The sequence below is a fragment of the Diceros bicornis genome, chromosome 12 (assembly GCF_020826845.1).
Source record: "Diceros bicornis minor isolate mBicDic1 chromosome 12, mDicBic1.mat.cur, whole genome shotgun sequence".
Classification (NCBI taxonomy): domain Eukaryota; kingdom Metazoa; phylum Chordata; class Mammalia; order Perissodactyla; family Rhinocerotidae; genus Diceros; species Diceros bicornis.
This window is the reverse complement of record NC_080751.1, coordinates 55840094-55863634: the sequence shown is the minus strand read 5'-3', so window position 1 is coordinate 55863634 and position 23541 is coordinate 55840094. Positions and strand designations below refer to the sequence as shown.

The window sequence follows — 23541 nt, the reverse complement described above, 5'->3', positions numbered from 1 at the left end:
GGTCTCCAGGCAGATCCAAGACTGGGCAGAACTCCTCTCAGATTCAGCAAACATCAGACAGCCTCTCACCTTCCCTCTGCCCCAAACCTTGTCTGTTCCAAGTGGGACAGGCTGAAGAATGTCCCCCTACACTCCCTGGGGCAGCAGGCCTCCTTTTCTAAGTCTTGGGATTTCAAGATGTGGGAGCCTTTAGGGTGCAGTTCTTTGATTTTCCAAAACAGTGGAGCACCCCTCTTCTCCCTCTCTTACTCACTGAAGCATATATACAAAGGCCCCCTTCTAACAGGCTGATCCACGGTCTATGGGCACGACAAGAGACCATACATCCATTCTTGGGAGCAGTGAAGGTGGCTTCGTAGGGCAGCTAATCATGGAGGCTCTGAATCAGGAAGGCCTGGGTTCAAATCCGGGCTCTACCATTTACACACTGTGTAACGGTGGGCAAGTGACTTCCCTGAGCCTCAGTTTCCTCATCTGTAAAATGGGATGGAGTTGTTGTGAGCAGTGAATTAGATAATATGCATGGAGGGCCTAACAGCCTTCACCAGTAGATGGCGGCTGTGGTTTTATCACCCAGGCAGGAGCAGCCGAGCTCACCCTCTGCTTCCTTCCCCACAGGTTCTCAGATCGATGACCACGTTCCAAAGCGAGCTTCGGCTCGGATCCTCGCTCCCCCCGGAGGCAGGTCAAGCGGCATTTGGTAAAGGCACTGACCAGCCCCCCAAGAGAGGATGCACCACTGCCACCAGCCCGCGCACCCTCCAGCCACAGCTGCAGGGGGCGGGAGAGGCTGGACTGGGCAGCACACCACCTGAGGGGGCCAGGGGACCCAGGGAGCCCTCCCCATGTCAGACACGTGATTCACTGTGCTTCGAGCCAACCCTAACAGGCACTTTGAGATGTGTTCCTCCCGCTGCAGTCCTTCCCTGCCTTGGCCCCGGCAGGCTTTTCTGGGGCCCAGGAAGCCCACACTATGCACAGAGCCCAATGCATAGAGCCCGGCCCAGCCCCTCCTCTCACACCTGCCTCCATGTGCTGGCTTGGGGAAAGGCCAGACTTTAGTGCCCTGCCCCTGGCTGACCCGCCAGTTGTCCAGAGCACTTTAGCAGATGTGTTTTAAAAGACCATAGGCCCCATGGTCACTTTTCCCAAGTCAGACAGGTGTTAGCTTCCCACCATGCCCAGGATGTCCCGTTGTTCCTGACTCGCTTCTGGCCCCTGTGTGGGTGTGGTTGGGACATCCTGGGTGTGGGTGTGGTTGGGACACTCTGCGCCCTTTGCCAGTTTCTTCCTCTCCCCACCCTGCCCTCTGGGAGTCACAGGCCCAGAAGGGCGAGCTGGGCAGGCGCGAGGCTGGCGCCAGGCGCGTGTACATGATTTCGTTTTGCACGTTTGGTTTGCGCAGTGGTTTGGTTTGACTTGTTTGTGCATCCTGTGAAAAATAACGGTGCTTCGTGTCACTAGCATAGCATAGAAACAGGAATAGATGTGGACCGTAGGAGATGCTGCACTCGACACCAACCAGACAGCCTAGGGTCCAGATGGGGTGGGAGTGCTGGACTCACAGGCCCTTCTTCTCCCCCCTGGAGTCTTCCAGGCTGCCAGAGGCCCTCTTCCTGTCCCCTCCCCTCCTGGTCTAGTTTCCTACATTCGAAGAGGGTGCCTGGATGCTGGCCCTGGAGACCTTTGGGGAGCAGGGTGGCCTTTCCTGTCTTTGGCCCTGGTCACTCCCAGCACTGACCCCCCCACACACTCAGTTTCCTGTAAACTCCCCCTGCCGGACAGAGGCCCAGCCACTCCTCCTGTGTGATTGGCAAGAGGCCTCATGCCTGCTGAGAGAGGGGGAGCAGGACCAGGGGGAGTGGGCTAGCTAGATGCCAGGGAAGGAGGCCAGGCCATCAGGACCTGGCTGTAGAACCACATTGCTACACAGGTGCCGTGGTCTCCTGTGGTCAGCACCTCGTCCTTACCTGCTTGTGGCCTCCACCTCCTCTCACGTCCAGTTGGCCCATCCCTGCCTCTGAAGCTCCAGAGGTTTCCATGGAAACACTAGAGGCTGGGTGATCTCTGTGCACCGAGTGAGCTGGGAAGTGACCCAGCTGCCTGCCTTTGTAAGCCTTGTCCTCCCCTCGGGGAAGTGATTTCACGTTGCACGTTTGGTTTGAGCATCCCGGGCTTGCATGTGGCTCCTGGACTCTTGGGCTAGTGGTCATACCCTGCACATGTCTATAGTGCTTTTCACGTTTTCAAAGCACTTCCATATACCAGCTCTCAATTGCTCCTCATGACACCAGAGCAGTATTATTCTCCTCATTTCACAGATGAAGACCAGAAATATGAGGCCTTCTGACCCCAGAAGTGTCCACGGCTACCCTTAAGAGCTTGGCTGTCTACCGCAGCTGTGGAGGTGAGGAGTAGGGTGATGTCTCTTGTAGATCCCACCCGAGAGTTTAATGAGCTAGAACACTCACTCCCCTGGTAGGCATTCTGCTTTTTTTGCACAGGTAGATAGATTTTTCTTGTAAACAAACTAATGCATATTCACTCTTTGAGCCAGAACTAGTTAAATGTTGAGGGCTTGCCATGTGATTGAGCTGCCTCCACATCCTCACTTCTCTCTTCATGCTCATCTTCCTCATGTAGGGGCTGAGAGGACAGAGACGGTAACCCAGGGAGCAGAGGCAGCAAAGGCACTCAAGGAAGGTGGCAGCCATGGGGACAGTAGGTAGGGATCTGGACCTGGGAAACCGTGACACTGACCCCTTGGTGCAGTGCACATCATCTTTGTCCCTTTCAGCCCTTGCTGGGTCATGGGCCTTGGGCAGATGCCAAAGAGCTGAGCAGTGGTGGTGCCCAGCGGGCAGAGCACCCCTGCTTGGGCTAGGAAAGCTTTACCTTCTCTGAGTGCCTCCGCCCGAGAGATGCATGGTCCGTAGCTCTGGGAGACCACATCTTGGAGTGGTCCAATGTACGCCTTCCACTTCATCCACCCCCGATCCTTACACAGACCCCACCCTTGCCCAGGAGCTTCTAGATGAAAATCAGAAGGAGATTCAAGGAACCAAATGAACGGTCAGCCCCCACCACCCACTCCTTGCCCCTGTGCAGAGCTCCAGCCAGCTCCATCACCAGCCCCACTGGCTCCTGGTTGGAATGAAAAGGGTCTCTGGTTGCACTGAATGCAGCTCTCTAATTGGTCTTGTACTTGCTGAATAAATACTGTTGTTCTTGCCTTAGCTGCTCTCTAGGTTTGTGGGGTTAAGTTACCAGAAAATTGTGCTACTGTGTTTGCGTGTGTGTGTGCGTGTGTGTAGTGCTAGGAGTCCACAGTAGGTCTCTGTCAAGCCAATGCCATGATGAGGGCTTTTCCAATACTGACCCAGAAACCACAGAACCACGCGGAAACCCACACCCCCTTCAGCTGCTCAGGCGGCAGGCATAGCCTGGGGTCGGGATGGAGCCTCCAGCACCCAAGTGACTTCCTCACTCCTCTGTAAATGTCGTGGTGCTAAGATCGTGTCAACCCCAAGATGACACGTGGTCCTGTGCTTTGGCCACCCATTTGAGGCAAAAACAAAACAGCCCAACACATTGTGTTCTGGTGCAGGTTTGTATTAAACTGTAGCTACTTCTCACTTGGTCTCAGTTGTGTTTCTTCAAAGAGGAGGGAGTTTGCCAGGGGACCTCTTCTACAGTGGCTGGGGTGAGGCTTCAGTTGCTAAGAAAACTCAGCTTTGGTTCTTCATTCATGTTAGGTGGCAGGTGGCAGCTCACTGGGAGGCCTGAGCAGAGTCTGCAGATGAAAAAAGTTGAGAGACTGGAGGCTCAGTGGCCCAACAGCTAGCACTCAGTCCTCTCTCCTTGTGGGAACAAAACCAGGGTTTTTGGTGCCAAATTTCCCAGAACAAGATTGCTGAGTTATCTGAAATGGATAATTAGGGGAAAGCATTAGATGCAAAACAGGGAAGAACTAGGCTTTCCCCACCTACCCTTTGTTGCCTGTTCTCTTGGCTACCATTTTGGAAACCCATAGGCCCTCTTCACACAGTGGAACCCTTGGCTGATGGAACTATCACCTCATAAAATCACGTGACAAAGGGCTGTCTCAAGGCCAATGTGTCTTGGAAAGACCTTCAGGCTGCCCTCTGGCTCTCCAGAATCCCACCTTTTGGGTTGGCCCATTGTACCCTCAAATCCCTTCCACTTGCATCAAGACTCCTCTACCTTCTCTCTAGCTCTCAGCCAGATGTTGGGAGGGATTATCTGATCACTTTCCTACTTAAGAGTGAGTTAAATTGTTCTTCCAGTACTGTGGGGTCACTTGTACTTATTTCTCGGCCCCAAAAGACAACCCTAATGAGAGAATTGTAGGTAGTATGGGGAAACAGTTGGTGGCAGGGAAGTTTCCCAGCTCTCACCAAATTAGCAACCCTCCTGCCAATAAGACAGACCATGACCAAAAGAAATATTCAGAGCTCTGCAGTTAAGGCAAAGCACTTGGCTATAATAAAAGGAGCTGTATGTACAGCTCTGGTGGGGTTTCTGAGCCAGAAGGAAACACTATTACCTGGCTTGCAAAGGATGCCAAGTCCCTGGGATGGTACTGTGCCAAAGTGTCTGTGTTACCCTGCTTTCCCATAGCATGGGAGCACAGCAGAATTTTATTAACTGCCAAAAATCCATTGTAAGTGTTTAGATGAAAAATGACATGGCCACACATTTAGCAGGGCATGTTCATGGTATCAGGCGGTTTACAGAGAAGAAATAGAAGATACACAGGAAGACGCTGGACCGCTTTGTATGTATGTAGTTGTGGAAAAATAAAAGACCACACACTCAGACTTTATTAAAATAAGGCTCGATCATTTATAAGAATCTGCATTTGGAGAAATCTGAACCAGCCAGCAGCTAGGCAACCATCACCCTCAATTTCTTCACTCAGAATTACAGGTTGACTTTTATATACAGATACAACCTAACACTAAGAATTGCCTTGTAGCTGGTGGAGGAGGAAGAGTCTCATGACACCCCAGGGATGGAGAAGAAACCTCATGATACAGTCCTAATTTAATAAAGGCTTTTTGACAGTGTTGCTGATAACACATTTGAAAGGGCTCTTAGTACTTTTCCAGTAAAACATTAAGGGATTTAACATGTTGTTGACACTTGGTACCATCTTATGATGGAAGCTAAGTTCACTTTCTTCCCCTCGTGTATTTACAAGCCACACATTTATACCTGGGGGGATCTTGTCCTGATTTGCCCAGGACAATCCTGGTTTAAGTCTATTGCCTCAGAACAGTTATTAATGGTACTCCCTTTCACTTTCAGATATGTACTGGTTTAAACAATAAATTATATGGTCACCTTATGTATGCCTCTATATTCATTAGGCTATTAATATGCCTGTCCAGGAGTTAAAATGTTTTCCATCACTGAAAGATGAGGGGCAGGGTATGGTGGGAGGTGGGGAAGATGGATCCTTCTGCAGTGGGTGGGGACAAGGGTTTCCTGTGACAAGCCGAGTCTCCATACAGTGCTTGGAGGCTTCATGAGGTCTCAATGGCTGTGGATGCAAAAGAGTGGTGAAGGACTGGGGGCACTTTCCTAAGCTTTTCAGTATAGCTTATAAATATTATTCCATGAAAACTTGTAAGGCTACCAAATTTTATCATTTATGTTTAAGGGGCCTTAGATCCCATTTATAAACTATTAAACACCTTACAACATTTTAAACTACATTTGAAATTCTATTTCCTTTTTAAGTACCTTCCTAAGTACTAAATAATTACCAGTCTAATAAAGTAAATTTATAAATATAGTGACCTTAGATGTTTATTAGATGTTTTGCTGCTAAGCATAAACTTAGTAAGATTTCAACTTAAAGTCATAAGTTATACATTTTAAATTAGTCATGAGGTGCTTACTCTAAGAGGCCAAAATTTTCTTTTACAAGTACGTACAATACCAAATATGCACAGATTCTCTCAATATAAAAATGTTAATACTATGGTTTTGGTTCTTTCATATCTTTATTTTCTCAATTCTAGACCTTCTATCAGGTCTAGGTTCTCACTGAGCTTTGGCTACGAGTCTTGTCTTGACGGCAACTCAGCTCCTAGAGGATGCGAGGATGGGCTGCTTACTGGCTCCACTCAAGTGGCTCAAATCGCCAAAGTTACGTAGCAGATTTTCCCTTTACCACTATCCGGTCCATCTACAATAGCTGCATAGTTATTGGTGCAAGATTTATAAGTTCTAGCCAAATGAGTTCTTCCTCCTCTTAAAATTTTTGAATAAATTAGAACCTTTTATTTTAAGGTTTCCTTAAATTTTAACTTAACAAATTCTGCCCTTATATAGCTTTCTTTATAAAATAGACTTTTTTAGAGCAGTTTTTGATTTACAGAAAAATTGAAAAGATAGTACCTACATTCCCTACACCCAGCTTCCCTATTATTAACATCTTACATTAATATGGCATGTTTGTTACAATTAATGAACCAATTTCTCATTAACTAAAATCCATACTTTATTCAATACTTCATTCAGATTTCCTTGTTTTTGCCTAATGTCCTTTTCCTGTTCCAGAATCTCATCCAGGACACCACAATACATTTAGTTGTCATGTCTCCTTGGGCTCCTTTTGGCTATGACAGTTTCTCAGACTTTTCTTGTTTTTCATGACTTGATACTTTTGAGGAATATTGGTCAGGTATTTTGTAGAATGCTCCTCTATTGGAATTGGTTTGCTGTTTTTCTCAAATAAATGGCTAGCCTGGTGTTATGGGTTTTTAGGAGGAAGACCACAGAAGTAAAGTGCCTTTTTTATCACATCACATTAAGTGTATATACTATCACCATGATTTATCACTATTGATGTTGACCCTGATCACCTGGGTAAAGTCTGGTATAGCTTTCTAAATTTACATTGTTCCCTTTTATGAGCTACAAGCTCCTCTTTTTACAGTATGCAACTTCCTTAAGCAACTAAATAGTATATCATACCATGTATTGTTGTACTGAATTTTGCAGGTGTTTGCTAAATGATTCTCCCAGTTAGGAATTTTTTTAAATTTAGTATCAGTCTTTAATTTACCTGTGGGAGTTCAAAAAGATACTAGGATCTTAGAATGCCACATGATTAGCAAGAAATAGTCACATAAATACAGGCTTTTGAGGTTTATCTGAAATCATCTTGACTCATGGATCAAAATTTAGGCATTTATACACATACACACAAACAATATTTTTATTTTCACTACATAACACAAACTTCAGGAGGCCTTTGGATAAATACAAGTATCCATTACCTTAATGCTATTTGAATTCAAACTTCCAAAATGTAATTAAAAGTTCTAGGAAAAAACGGAGACTAAGCAGATAGAGTTAATAAGCAAATGTTGGGGAAATATATGGTATATTATTCCTTTAACAGTACCCAAAAGTTAAGTTGAAATTTTTTTATGGATTTATGTAATTTCAGATTATCTGAGTTTTATTGAATAAGTTGATAAAGAACTCATTTTTTCCAGTTGTAACATTTCAGTCACAATTTCCTTCACTACTGTTAAAATCTCATGTCTTACATCACATTTTTAAAAAGCTTTAGCTGTTTTGTTTTAGTGCAGGAATTCAAATTCTTGTTTAAATCGATACTGCCATATTCAAAATTCCTGATTTCACATTCCATATTTACCACTTCAGGGAGAAAAAGACAAAATTACATTTTTAAAAATTAACTCATTAAATTTCCCGGCTTTCCCAGCTTTGTTATATAATAAGTTTTAATCACCTTTTAAATTTGAAAGGAGGTTAACACCGAATTCCCAAAACAGCAATAAGAATTATAAATGATTATAAATAAAAGGCAAAGACCTTTCTAGAAACTTGGTAGTTGACTCAACTATCTCCACTCCTTTCCTTGGTAAGAGAATCATTTATAATTCTTATTGCTGTTTTGGGAATTCAGTGTTAACCTTGAACTCCCACAGGCAAATTAAAGACTGATACTAAATTTAAAAAAATTCCTAACTGGGAGAATCATTTAGCAAACACCTGCAAAATTTAGTACAACAATACATGGTATGATACGCTATTTAGTTGCTTAAGGAAGTTGCATACTGTAAAAAGAGGAGCTTGTAGCTCATAAAAGGGAACAATGTAAATTTAAAAAGCTATACCAGACTTTACCCAGGTGATCAGGGTCAACATCAATAGTGATAAATTATGGTGATAAGAGTTTTATAGTTTTAGCTCTCACATGTGAGTCTCTGATCCATTTTGAGTTCATTTTTATACATGGGGTGAAGTAAAGTTCCAATTTTATTCTTTTCCATGTGGAAATTCAGTTGTTCAAGTACCATTTGTTGAAAACACTAATAAATAAAAGGCAAAGACCTTTCTAGAAAGTTGGTAGTTGACTCAACTATGTCCACTCCTTTCCTTGGTAAGAGAGTTCCTGTGGCTATCAGGAATTTTTCTTTTTGAGCTTAAGATTATGAAAAAATTTGGTTTAAAAACATCTTAATTTTCATAATTTTTAGCTTTACACAAATATATTCACATTATCATACCATCTTTCTGGCTTGAATCACACAAACGTATTGAATACTTTTCCCAAAATGCAAATTCTTCACATGTTTACTATTAAAAACAAATAAGCATTCCTGAGACCCTGAGATTTCTGAGCACTTTTTCTTTCTACAGATTGACAACATGTTATATGAATTACAGCCCTCCAAGCCCCTTTGGGGGGAACCGATTCTTCACCTATAAATCAAAGATTGCATCACAATAAAAGACAGTTGCTTACAGTTATGCTTATTTAAATTTCATTGCCTACTCAGTGCCTCTTTTTTTAATTAAAATTCTTGGTTTTAAGCTGTCTTTGAAGGATTACATTCTAGGCTTACTTTGAGGGGAGTTGTCACCTTTGATCAGTTCGCAAAGACACCAAGTTTCAAGACACTGGAGCAGTTCTTTCCAGTAAACTAGACTTCTCCTGGGGTTAGTCTGTGGTCCCTTGGCTGCTGTGGGAGCAGAAGCTGCTGGGGAACAATGTCTTCAGGGGAGGACCGTGGCTTTTTGAGCCCTAAGGGAAAGGAGACTTCAATGGCAGATCTTCGAGGGCCTGTGCCTGTCTCACAGTCATCCAAAGAATTCCTGGTGTCCACAGAGGGGGAGAGGTGGAGCTCCATCAAGGGTGTTTTAGGACTAGGCGCCACGTGTGGAATTGCTGAGGTTTATTCAGACACTCACTTTTTCAATGGCCCAATTTTATAGTTAAATTTTCTCTGATGCGGTCTGGTGGACAGTCAGGGCCTGTAACTTTTCTAAGTTGTGAGGATTTGAGCTTGTGCTTTGGGAGCACTTTATGGTTTTCGCTTAATGTCCATAAGACGGTTTTGTAATTTCTCCTGGGTATCTGTATGGGAAGCTATGAAAGGATTTTGCCTTTCTTTTGTAAGTCTCACTTTTTCACAGATATCACACCTTCATCTGGCATCACGGTCACAGGAACTATCAAGATGAAATTGTAATTTTGGACATCTCTGCTATACCAGTTCCATTTTTCAAGCAAACTCAATAGATTGGGGTTCACAGTGGTTTAATATGATCTGAACAGGAGTGGGGCTCCCTTCCAAACCCTTGAGCTGAGATAACCCATTAAGTGAGTCTAGCCCAGTGGTTCTCAACCAGGGGCGATTTTGTCCCCCAGGAGACATCTGGCAATGTCTGGACACAATTTTTGATTGTCAAAACTAGGAGGTGGGTGCTACTAGAATCTAGTAGGTAGAGGTCACAGATGCTGCTAAACATCCTACAATGCTCAGGACAGCCCCCCACAATAAAGAATCGTTTGGCCCCAAATGTCAATAGCCCCAAGCTTGAGAAACTCTGGTCTAGCCTAAGAGTGAAAACAGGGCATGTGATCATTTTAAGAAATCATATGGGAAAAATTTAAGAGATGGGGAGAGGTAGTTCAGTTTATGATGCCTACCTTATGTGACAAAGTTTTTTGAACAAAAAACACTCCGGGGGTGGGGCTGAATCACAGCATCCCCGAGCAGCACAGGGGAGGTAAGGAAAGTGCCCGGAGAGCAAGATATCGATGGATCTTACCGTGTGTACGCCCAGGCCTCATCTGGCAACCCTCTGCCACCATTATTAAGGTCCGTGTTGTGCCAGATCCTGCCACAACTATATTAAAATGTTGCAGAAAATAAAAGACCACAGATGCAGAATTTAAAATCAGGTTTTGTCGTTTACTGAGACTGCATGCAGGAACGAAGGAGGTTAAGCACTTACCAAGCGCCAGTTTGATGACTGTCACGTCTCAATTCCTTAACAATCAAAGGTATAGCCTTTCTTTTACCCCTGGGTGTAAACTAGGACCCTCTCCAGGAATTGCCTGCTAGCCAGTAGAAGAAGGGGGCTTCTTAAAACCCAGGAAAGGGAAAGAAGACTTTATGATACTCAGTTGGGGAAGGGAGGGTGGGCATTCTGGCTATAAGCAAAATTGAAAAGGCTATATGAAGGAGTGACATAATATATATCTGTAAAGGGTCACAGTGTTTGTCCAGTAAAATATTAAGGATGTGTCTTTTTTTCTCAATTCAAATGCTTTACTTTGAATGTAAAAGGTATACAATAAAGTGTATACAGCTGTTTCCTGTTCTGCATGTAAGGAGCTTGGAAGTCGCCATCCCATCCTAACAACAAGTAAAAAGCTGAACAGACTGGAATATCAACAACTCTTCTTGGATCCATAAGAAAGGGAAAGACACAGGGCAAACCACTGTCCCCCAAGATTTGAAAGAGAGACCAGGATAAAGTTGGAGGGATCACGCTTCCTGACTTCAAAAACTACTGTGAAGAAACAGTAATCAAGACAGTACTATTGGGCCAGCCCTGTGGCTTAGCGGTTAAGTGCGCGCGCTGCGCTGCTGGCGGCCCCGGTTCCGATCCCGGGTGCGCACCTACGCACCGCTTCTCCGGCCATGCTGAGGCCATGTCCCACATACAGCAACTAGAAGGCTATGCAACTATGACATACAACTATCTGCTGGGGCTTTGGGGGAAATAAATAAATAAATAAAAAGACAGTACTATTAAGAACAGACGTGTAGATCAACTGAATAGAATTGAGAGTCCATAAAAAAAAAAACCAAGTGTCTATAATCAACTGATTTTTTATCAAGATGCCAAGAGGATTTAATGGGGGAAAATAGTGTTTTCAACAAATGGTACTTGGACAACTGAATTTCCACATGGAAAAGAATAAAATTGGAACTTTACTTCACACCATGTATAAAAATTAACTCAAAATGGATCAGAGACTCACATGTGAGAGCTAAAACTATAAAACTCTTAGAAGAAAACATAGGGGTAAATCTTCATGATCCTAGATTTGACAATGAATTCATAAATATGACACCAAAAGCATGAACAACAAAAGAAAATATAGATAAATTTGATTTCATTAAAATTAAAAAATGTTTCGGCTTCAAAGGATACTATCAAGAAAGTGAAATGAGGGGCCAGCCCAGTGGTGCAGCGGTTAAGTGCATGCGCTCAGCTTTGGCGGCCCGGGGTTTGCAGGTTCGGATCCCGGGCACGTGCCAACGCACTACTTGCCAAGCCATGCTGTGGCTGCGTCCGTCCCATATAAAGTGGAGGAGGATGGCACGGATGTTAGCCCAGGGCCAATCTTCCTCAAGAAAAAAGGGGAGGATTGGCATCGGATGTTAGCTCAGGGCTAGTCCTCCTCACAAATCAAAAAAAAGTGAAATGATAACCCATAGAATGGGAGAAAATATATGCAAATCATATATTTGATAAGGGATTTGTATCTGGACTATATAAAGAACTCTTATGATTCACTAATAAAAAGATAAATAACCCAATTAAATAATGGGCAAAAGATCTGAATAGACATTTCTTCAAAGAAGATATACAAATAAGCATATGAAAAGAAGCTCAACATCATTAGTCATTAGGAAGATGCAAATCAAAACCACAATGAGATTTCACTTCACACCCACTAGGATGGCTATAATCAAAAAGTCAGATCATAACAAGTGTTAGCAAGGTAATGGAAAATTGGAACCCTCATACACTGCTGGCAGGAATGTAAAATAATGTGGCCACTTTGGAAAATGGTCTGGCAGTTTCTGAAAAAGTTAAACATAGATTTACCATATGATCCAGCAATTCCACACTTAGGTATATACCTAAAAGAAATGAAGATGTATGTCTACACAGAAACTTGTGTATAAATACTTATAGCAGCATTATTATAATAGCCAAAAGGTGGAAATAATCCAAATATTCATCAAATGATAAATGGATAAACAAAATGTGGTATATCCATACAATGGAATATCAGCCATAAAAAGTAACAAAGTACTGATACGTGCTACGACAATGATAACCAGTATGAAATATCTTATGATGCCAGAAAGTAAGAAAATTCTCAAGAAATAATTGGGCCATATGATCCAGCAATCCCACTTCTGAGTATATATCCAAAAGAACTGAAAGAAGGATCTCGAAGAAATATTTGCACACTCATATTCATAGCAGCATTATTCATAATAGCCAAAATGTAGAAGCAAGCCAAATGTCCATTGACAGATGAATGGATAAACAAAATGTGACATATGTATACAATGGAATACTATGCAGCCTTAAAAACGAAGAAAATCCTGTCACATGCCTCAACCTGGATGAACCTTGAGGACATTATGCTAAGTGAATTAAGCCAGCCACAAAAGGACAAATATCACATGATTCCACTTATATGAAGTATCTAAATTGGTCAAACTCATAGAAATAGAAAGTAGAATGGTGGGTACCAGGGGCTCAGGGGAGGGGGAAAAGGGGAGTTGTTGTTTAATGGAAATAGAGTTTCAGTTCAGCAAGATGAAAAAGTTCTGGAGATCTATTTCACAACAGTGTAAATATACTTAACACTACTGAATTGTACATTTAAAAATAGTTAAGATAGTAAATTTTATGATATATGTCTTTTACCACAATAAAAAATAATTATTATAAAAATGACCATTTACTATAACTCAAAACAAGATTCAAAAAATTCCAAAGGATCAATATTGCACAGATCTTGTTCTCTGTCCACATTGCAATTAAATTAGAAGTAAATAAACTACATCAATAAACCCGTATGTTTAGAAACTGCTTTAAGCTGTTGAATCACTTACCCATTAAAGAGAAAAATACAAGTAAGTTGTGATGTGTTTATAAAAAATACAAATATTTTAGTACAAAATATAACAATTGTGGTATTTAGATAAAGTGGCATTTAGGACTAAATTTATAACATTAGATGCTTTTAAAACAAAATGAGAAATTTAAAATCAATAAGTAGATTAATAGTTAAATATGGCAGATTAGCAAACCTATTTTTCTTTATCCCCTCTCAAATCCTCACTAAAATGGCACTTAAAAAGGAGTATTAAACCACAAAGGAAAATGAGATGGGAAATGACATGACAGCATGTGAAGGATATCAACAAAAATTTGGAAGATATAAAGCAAATGGATGAGGGGTAACTAACGTTGCAGTGCAGGGAAAGCTGAAATTTCTGCCTGCAGTGAGAACAGCCAGTAAGAAGACATTTCACACCCCAGCACCCAGGAAGCAATCGAGTAGAGACTCTAGGGGTCTCCAAAGGCCAAGGAGTGGAAGCAGGAGGACTGGCTAAAATTCTCCATGAGTAGCAATTAGACCCATTGATTCTCCAGCTCCTGAAACTGTCCCACTTCTTTCCAGGCTACCAAGGGGAGAGGATGAACTTAGGTGGATTTAGTGTAGGGCAGAGTAGTGAATGGTGAGATCAGCCTACCCCAGCCTCCTTTCCATGTCATCTACTATAACCAGTTTAGAGGATTTATACCCCCAGACAAGAAATCTGAGGATTCTTCTCTGGGAAAGCTGATTGGTCAAGGAGAAAACACCTATATTCTATATTTGGAGGGTCCTGCAATGATCTGGCCAATTCCTATCCAATCCTAAGACACCCCAGCCAACATGCTGTACCCATGAGCCCAAATCTTCCAGTCAGCCTGGAAGTGTGTATCTTACTCTTAAAGATGAGGAAAATCTCCAAAAAGAAAGACAGTCCAAAACAAACATAAGAACAAGTTATCTCAGAGAAAACTGAGATGATTCAAGGAGTAAATGAAGAGGGCCGGCCCCGTGGCTTAGTGGTTGGATGCGCGCGCTCCACTGCTGGCAGCCTGGGTTCAGATCCCGGGGCACACTGACGCACCACTTCTCTGGCCATGCTGAGGCCACATCCCACATGCAGCAACTGGAAGCATGTGCGACTATGATGTACAACTATCTACTGGGGCTTTGGTGGGGGGGAATTAAAAAAAAAAAAAAAGGAGTAAATGAAAACTTCAAAGATAAAGAATTCTCCCAGAGAGTATAGACTTGTAAAAAAGACAAAAATAAATAGAAGAGAAAGACAAGAAAATTAGATGATCAATCTGTCTAAATAGCAGTTCCAGAAATAAGAGTACAGGAAAATCAATGAAAGGGAATTTATCAAAGAGATAATACAAGAAAATTTCCCAAACTGAAAGACATGAGTTTCCAGATTGAAGGGACATCATCATGACATTTCTAAACAATGGAAATCATGTTTCAAGAGCTAGCAAGAGAAAAAAACACGAGCTGCATACAAATGATTGGAAATTGGATGTCATCTGATTTGTCAACAAAAATACTAGTAGATAGAAGATCATGTTTTCTAAATTTTGAGGGAAAAGAATTTCCAAACTAGAATTCTAAACCCAACCAAACTGTCAACCAACTATCAATGAAAAGTCATTTTCAGACACGCAAGATTGAAAAGATTGACCTTCCTTGTACTCTTTCTTGGGAATCCACTTAAGGTATGTCCTAACATATTAAACTAATAATAAAAAATAGACAAGGATGGAGGAAATAGATTCAACATAGGTAAGAGGATAAGGAATGGTAGTAGAAGGAAACCCCTGGAAGGCAGCCATGCAGCAGCCTGGAGAACAACTGGCCCAGAATGGAGCACTGCTGAGAAAATCCCGATCAGGAGGATAGACCAGCCATTGGGTCTAGTATTTGCTCATTTGTAACAATGTGCTATAAATACTTAGCTGAAAGATGTTCTCGGAAGTGGCAGAACAGCCAGAAAGTATTGCCCTAGCTCTTGATAAAAAAGAACTAAAGAAGAAAAGAGGATTTGCAAGAATGAATCATGGAGTCTCTGAGTTTGGTGATTCCTTAGACACATTTAATTAATTAATTGATTAATTAATTTATTTATTTATTATTTTTTGTCTGTGTGAGGAAGATCAGCCCTGAGCTAACATCCGATGCCAATCCTCCTCTTTTTGCTGAGGAAGATTGGCCCTGAGCTAACATCCATGCCCATCTTCCTCTACTTTTTATGGGATGCCGCCACAGCATGGCTTGACAAACGTTGCGTCGGTGCGCACCCAGGATCCGAACCTGCAAAGCCCAGGCTGCTAAAGCAGAGTGTGAGCTGTGCCACCAGGCTGGCCCCACACACATTTAATTTAACCTCTGCAGAAATGTCTACCACATCCCTGACAGGTCGTCTAGCCAAGGACACAGGACATTTAGTCCAATGACAGAGAAGTGCCTTCACCGGTCACACTATCCCACTCCCCAAAAGCTCTATTTGTTTAATATTACTTCCTTAATTAAAACTGAATTCTGTCTCTTTGCAACTTGTGCCCATTTGTCCTAGCTCTTTCCTCTGGAAGCACACAGAACAAAGAGCCATCTCATTCATGTGACAGCTCTTCCAATATACGCACTTTATTGTGGCCTTCACCCCTGCCCATCCCACTCATCTTTCGTCTAAGCCAGTAGTTCTTGAACTCCAACACACATCAGAATCACCCAGAGGGCTTATTTAAACACAGATTGCCAGGCCCTACCCCCACAGATTCTGATTCAGTAGATCTGGTGTGAGGCCCAAGAATCTGCATTTGTAACAAGTTCTCAGGTGTGCTGAGAACCAAACTTTAAGAACCACTGCTCTGAGCAAACAGCTCCCATTCTTTCAATTGTCAGTCCATGGCATTGCTTTCATGCCACTCATCCTCCACACAGCACCACACCTCCAGAAGGGAGATGATGGTGCTTCTCATAAGGCAATGACTTCCACCAGGGGGACAAGCAAGGAACAGCTGGAGAGGCAGAGGGTCCCAGGAAATTGAAGCCCTAAGCAGTGACCCCTTTTGGAGAGTGAGAGCCTTCGGTTCCCAGGCAGCCAGAGCAGCAGCTGACAGCTGACAATGCCAGGAACGTGTATCTTCCCCTGTCCCTCTCCACTGCTAGGCTGGCCTCCTCTTCTACCCTGTCTCTGCCTTGTTTGGCCTTTTTCTGCTCCCCAAAGTCCTAAGTCCATGGCATGGTCTCTGGCCACAACACTATCCATAAAGGCCTCCAGGTGGCGCTTTAAGCTCATCAGTGGCTGCTGCTTTGGCTTAAAAGTGCCAAAGCATGTCATAAACCAATGTTACTGCAATAAACAAAAAATTAAAAAAAAGAAAGAAAGAAAGAAAGAAATTATTCTGACATCAGGAAGCAAATTGTAAGAGAGAATTTTTCAGATCTCAATAAAAGCAGTAATTAAAGTGTAGGGATAAATTTCAAACAGAACGAATAGGCTCTTGGAGTTTTTGCTAATGCAATTAATGAAGAGAAGGGAAAATACTGAATTTTTTGCTGAATTTTTCATAAAAAAGCAATTTAAAGGTAAAATGAAACTCATAATTGCCACTGTTATGAAGACATCGACGACAAACTGTTTAATAACAAGTCTCCTAGATTTAATGAATATTCATGATAACCCTGGCCCAAGAAAACATGAAATGATCGTACAGGAAGGAAACCTGAGGAAAGTTTCAGCAAATTTAACATCAAAATCTTAAAAATGTACATGGTATTACCAATAATGAATTGCAAAGCTCAAACTCTTCTAAACCATTAAAAAATGCAATCGATCAAAGACTGAATTATCCTTCCAGTTTTTCTTTTGATACCTACAGAGTATGCCATTATATGAATGCCCTATATTTAACCTATTCCCTTTTGTAGGGCATTTAGAATGTTTCCAATCTTTTCTTATTATAAACAATGATGCAACGTATTTTCTGACATATACCTTTTCCTTCAGGTAGATACATTCCTAGAAGTACAACTGCTAAATCAGAGAATATACATGTTTAAATTGGATTAATATGATGCCGCCTCCGTGCCCCAGCAAAAATCATGCCTACTTCCCTACCCTCAGGAATACAGTGTGTTGTCAAATATTTAGATCATTTTAAAATGGTAACTCCTTGTCATTTTTTAAATATATTTTTTTAGAGCAGTTTTAGCTTCACAGCAAAACTGAGCAGAAAGTACAGAGTTCCCACATACCCCCTTACCTCACATATGCACAGCACTGCATCCCCATCAACATCTTGCACCAGAATAGTACATTTGTCACAATTCATGACGCTACATTAACACATCATTATCACCCAGAGGCCCTAGTTTACATTAGGGTTCACTCTCAGTGTTGTGCATTCTATCGGTTTGGACAAACGTAAAATGCCATGTATCCACCATTACGGTATCACACAGAATAGTTTTACTGCTCTAAACATCCTCTATGCTCTGCCTATTCATCCCTCTCTCCTCCCAATCCCTGGCAACCACTTATCCTTTTACTGTCTCCATAGTTTTGCCTTTTCAGATTGGCTTCTTTCACTTAGTAACATGCATTTAAGATTCCTCCATGTCTTTCAATGGCTCGCTGGCTTATTTCTTTTTAGCACTAAATAATATTCCACTGTTCAGAGGTACCATAGCTTATTTATCAGTTCACCTACTGAGGGACATCTTGGTTGCTTCCAAGGTTGGTAATTATGAATAAAGCTGCCATAAACATCCGTGTGCAGGTTTTTGAGTGGACATAAGTTTTCAATTCCTTTGGATAAACACCAAGGAGCATGAGTACTGGACCATATGGTCAGAGTATGTTTAGTTTTATAAGAAACTGCCAAACTGTCTTCCAAAGTGGCTGTACCATTTTGCATTCCTACCTACTGCTCCACATCCTTGCCAGCATTTAGTACTGTCAGCGTTTTGGATTTTCACCCTTCTAATAGGTATGTAGTGGTATATAGTGGTACATCTTATCATTGCTTTAATTTGCAATTCCCTTATGGCCTATGATGTGGAGCATCTTTTCATATGCTTATTTGCAATCTGTATATCTTCTTTGGCAAGGTGTCTGTTCAGATCTTTTGCCTGTTTTTTAATTGAGCTGTTCATTTTCTTATTTTTTGAGTTCTTGTCATTTTAATTTTCATTTCTCTTACTAAGATTGAACAATTTTTTGATGCTTAAAAGCCATTTGCATTTCCTTTTAGAAAATGTATTAAATGTTTGTTTGAAACTTCTGCCTGTTTTCCTATTGTATAGTTGGTTTTATTAATTGTAAAAATTCTTTACATATTAAGGAAATTAGTTCTTTATGAAATAAACATTTGCCCACTTTGTCAAAAAAAAAAAAGTGCCAAAGCCCACCTAACCTAGATGAACCAGTAAAGCCCAAGAAAGGCAGATATGTCGTGTTACGATGGCCTAAACGCCAGCCCCCAGAGTATCTTGGGATCAGGTCAGCCTTGAGTGCGAGTGAGGGGCCATAGCAGCCCTTCTCCTACCGGGAGAACTTCTGGGGAAGTTTCCCTTTCAAGGCCTATCTCAGGGTTTAGGTTAAATTTGCCAGATTGAGCAAATAAAAATACAGGATGCTCAATTAAATTTCAATTTCAGGTAACAAATAATTTGTAGTGTAGATACGTCTCAAATAGTGTCTGTGGCATATTTATACTAAAAAATTATTTGTTGTTTATCTGAAATTCAAATTTAGCTAGGCATCGTATTTATCTGGCAGCTCTAGTTTAGGTTTACTACGTGAGTTTTCCACCTGCAATTTAATGTACGTTTATGGAATATCTGCCGGGTATGTGCTAAATACTAACATGAATCAAGTGCAGCTCCTGCATTTAGAGCTTAATCTGAGGAAAAGGAATATTGACAAATAATTACAACAGAAAATGTAGGAAGCATGGGATAATGGAAGAAGTTTGGATTTTGGTTTTGGCCTTAGATTCAAATCATGCTTCTGATGGTCACTAGTTTTGTGATCTTGGCAAGTTAGTTAACCTCTCCGTGCCTTTGTTGTTTATTGTGAAAATGGAAATAATAATAATACCAACCTCAGGAGGTGATCAGGGAGGTTGTAGAAAATGGTATGTACTTCATGCCTAGCTGTAGTAGGAGCTGAATTAATGCCAGTTTCCCCTTTATACATAAGAAGTACTATGAGAGGGAGACAACTAAAAGTGCCATGGTAGCAACGAACTTTACCTGCTTTGGGAAGGTCTCTACAAAGATTGTAACCCTTCACTTTTTCAATAAAGATAATAGCTGATACTGTTTATTGAACGTCCACAACATGCCGAGCATTGTCCTAAGCACTTGATCCCATTTAATGCCTACATTAATTCTCTTGGGTTTTTACTGTTATTATTCCCACTTTACAGATGAAGAAACTGAGTTAAATAGCTTGCCGTAGAGCTAGTGAGTGACAGACTATTTTGGCTCAAGTCCATGTAGCCCCCTAACCCATGCTCCTGACCTCAGTCTAATGTGCTTTTGCATGAATTGGCCCTTGACAATTTGAGTTGGTGATCGTTAAGAAGAGAAGCATAAGTTGTGCCCACTGAGGAGCAGGAGTAGCTGATGCGGATGCAAAAGCTGCGAGGGGTGAAAGAGAAGCGTCTTGGGGCCCTGAGGCCACCTCAGTTAATCCAAGCCTTTATCACCCACCTGATCATCATGGTGGGCATTCTCCACAGAAAGCAGGATAACGTCCTGCAATCTAAGCTACTGGTCTAGAGTTGCTGTTCATTCCGGATACACTAGGTCATTAACATTCACAGGTTTGTCCTATGACTTTTTCAAATTCTAAATTTACATATTTGTTCCTATGTAATGTAACAGGGTATAACTGAGGGGGAAAATCAAGTGACCTCTTGACTCTAATGAGAATTTTGTTATTATTGATACTTACCATTTATTGGGTATTTACCATGTATCAGGCACTGCTTATCATTTTTCACACATTATCTCATTTAACCATCACAACATCAGATAAGAAAAACCAAGGCCCAAGGTCACATAGGCAGGAAGTACTGGACCCAGTGCTTGTATGGCTCCAGCAGGGTGGAGAGTTAGATTCACTCTCTAGATAAGGACTCACCTGCTTCAAGTCATGTGATTAAAATTCATTCCTCAGCAAAATTACATATTGTTTACACGGGTCCCTTGTAAATTTTAAAACCATGTCAATTGTTTCCTATATGTGGGAATCGGTCCTATTTGAGCCCCCTTTTCTACTTTTAGCTAGTTTCAAATGAAAAATGAACTCTGTTGGTAACAGCTACCAGCATCACAAGTCCTCCCTGCCTCCACCTCACAACCTGCATGTTTTGATCTGAAATCTAGTCCCCCACCAGCCAGAGTTAACCCACTCTTAGAGCTCCTCCACCACTTGGCTTTCCCAGTCACCCTGGGAAAAGTGCAGAAAGGTCAAATTGCTTTTAACCTACTTGGCTGTTTTTAGTCCCATGTGAGATGCTAAGAACACAAAGGTAAATAAGATATGGTCTTTGAGTGCACAGACTTTTCTGGTGGGGAGAGATGTGAACAAGCATGCTAACACAAGGCGATGGCGGACCATAGTAAAGAATGTAGCTGGTACCAAAGAGAACATGTCAGCTCCCTGGGGGACGTCCATGATGGTGTCATAGAAGAGATGACACTAAAGCTGGTCTTGAAGAATGAGTAGAAGTTTGCCTAACAAAGGGAAAGGAAAGACTCCAAGCAGGGCAAACCCTGTAACCCAGGCTCGGCCATGAAACAGAACTGCTTGTTTGGCCAACTCCAAGTGCTTGCTCTTTGTGGCTGACGTATATGGTGAGAGGTAATGAGGTTGGGGGGCAGAAAACGAGTGGGAGGTGAAACGGAAATGTTGGCAGGGACCAGATTATAATAGAGCTTGTCCACCATGTGAGGAGTCTGAACTTTTATCCTTTAAGCCAGTGTTTCTCAAACTTCCCACTAAAATACCCCTAAAAGGCGGTGTGGATAGTATAGGCATGGAGGTGTCTTGAGTTCAAACTCTCTTTAAAAATCTTGTCTTTAAAATCATGTGGTTCTTGCATTCTACTTCATCACGTATCTGTTTTACTATTTTAAAATGTTGTTTTCCTGAATCTCTAAATAAAATTTAGACTTGAGTAAGATGTAACTATTCTATAGCTCCTCCATTTTGTTTCCTTACATGAATCCCCCATGCCCAGAAGTTACTTCAGCCAGTTTGAGAAGGACAGCCATAGGAATTTAAGCAGAGAAGTCATGTGATAAGATTTATCTTCTACAAAGAGCCTTCTAGCAGTGGTGTTGAGGATGAGTTGGAGGTAGGAGAGACTGGAGGCAGAGAAACCAGGTGGGAGGCTCTGTAATAACCCAGGCAAGATCTGGTAAAGGTGATGGAGATGAAGAAGGGGAACAGATCTGACAGACATTTAAAAGTGGAATGGATAGTATTGGAAAACTGTTCCAGGATAGGGAGTTGGGGAGAAGGTATGGGTTAGGATCACCTTCAGATTTTTCTTGGATAGTGACGCCATTGCCAATAATAGGGAATATAGGAAGGGTAGGTTTTTGGGGGGAGGGGTAAATACATTTAATTTAAGCCCACTGAGTTTGAGGTGCTTATGAGACACAAGAGTTATCTACAAGGCAACTACATATACAGGTCTGACAGTTGGGAAACCGGATTGGGATGGAGATACAGATCCAGAGTCATGGGAATAGATGAGGCCACTCAGGGAGTATGTGTAGAGGGAGGAGAAAGGAAAATGAGACAGGAACCCTGGGAATTGTCAGTGTTTAAGGGCAGATTTAGGGAGCAGGGGAGAATGGAAAAAGGAGGTCAAAAAGTAATGGCTCCCTGGTGAATGGCCAGTTCCAGGGCTGAGACGGAGAAGGTACAAGATGAGCCTGGAACATTTTGTGCCAGAAAGCAAGGAAATGTTCAAAGCATGATGGGGACAAATTCAAAGGACACAGGAGCCAACTTGAAGTTTCTTCCACTGGCTAAATCTGTGACATATTGAGCATCAAAACAAATAATCATAGGAAAGCATTATAACCCATTGGGGGAAAAATCCACGTCAACCCTGCTATAAATAAACGGGAATGGGTCCCAGCCCTAAATCAGGAACTGGCAACATGTGCCTGGCTGGATTTCAGAATCGCTATGAACTAGTAACTGCTGTGTGTGCTTTCTGTTTTTCTCCTTTTTGAAATGATGGTACCCATACTCCTATGCTTATGCCACTAGTGTATGCTGGGTGTGTATAAGGCAGATGAGGTGTCTCTTTATTCACAGATCTTCAGATCAAGAGGACTGCTACTCAAGGAGTTACACCCAAGGAACTGGACCTGAGGAGCCATATCCACACTGGGCTCCAAGTGAAAGGATGAGATCCTGGACTTCAAGTTGATGCTATCATGGAATGAGACTTTAGAGGTCTTGAGGCACAGGATGAGTGTATTTTACATTGAGTGGGATGTGAATTGTTGTCATCAGAGGGTAGGGTGCTGCAGATGATACTTTCCAAAGATGACTTCAACAATTTTTCCCATCCACATGCTCTTAGTACCTGACTTGCCCATTCCTCCCAATAAGAGGTGGGGTCTCTGTTCCCTCTGCTTGATATTACGTGGACTTTTGTGACTTTTTTCAACCAATAGGATATGGCAGAAGTGATGTCTGAGGCTAGGTTATAAAAGGAGATGCAGCTTTTCTCTTATTCACCATCATTCTCACACTTGAAACCTTCAACTACCGTATAAATAGTCCAACTGCCCTGAAGCTGCCATGTTATGTGGAAGCTAGCTCTGAGACAACATGAAGAGAGAAGGTTGTCTAGCCAGCCCCCTGCTGTTTAAGCTCCAGCTGCCATCTGACTGCAATCACATGAGAAACCCTGAGCCAGAACCACCCAGCTGAGCTCTTCCTGAGTTCCCATCCCACAGAAACAGAGATAATAAAATGGCCGTTGTTTTAAACCACTAAGTTGGAGTGATATGTTTTGTAGCGACAGATAACCGGCACACAGTGAAATGCTAATATGTGGACAATCTGGGTGAAGGGTCTGCGGGAGCTCTTTGTAGAACAGTCCTCTATCCCACGTGTGACGAATGGGTGGGGCTACAAGGATCAAAGTCTCTTCTCAGGATTGCTCAGGGCAGTCTATGACACCTAAGTCTACACCTACAACCATGGAGTGGAGCTGGAACTTCAGGATGGGGAAGAAAAATAAATCGAGTCTGAAATTTTCCCCTTGTCTTTGTAGCACCCAGGC

General features: G+C 42.1%; 1 protein-coding gene across 2 annotated transcripts in view; it reads left to right on the top strand.

The window, feature by feature from the left end:
• DPYSL5 (dihydropyrimidinase like 5) overlaps nt 1–1118 on the top strand; it is a 93238-nt gene extending 92120 nt beyond the window's left edge. Inside the window, exon 12 of one of the 2 annotated variants that reach the window (XM_058551613.1) lies at nt 619–1118. In XM_058551613.1, coding sequence (XP_058407596.1) covers nt 619–1062 — 444 coding nt within the window. In that variant the 3' untranslated portion in view covers nt 1063–1118. The remainder of the gene's footprint in view (nt 1–618) is intronic. The other variant, XM_058551614.1, reaches the window with a different exon arrangement.
• Nucleotides 1119–23541: the final 22423 nt, after the last annotated feature.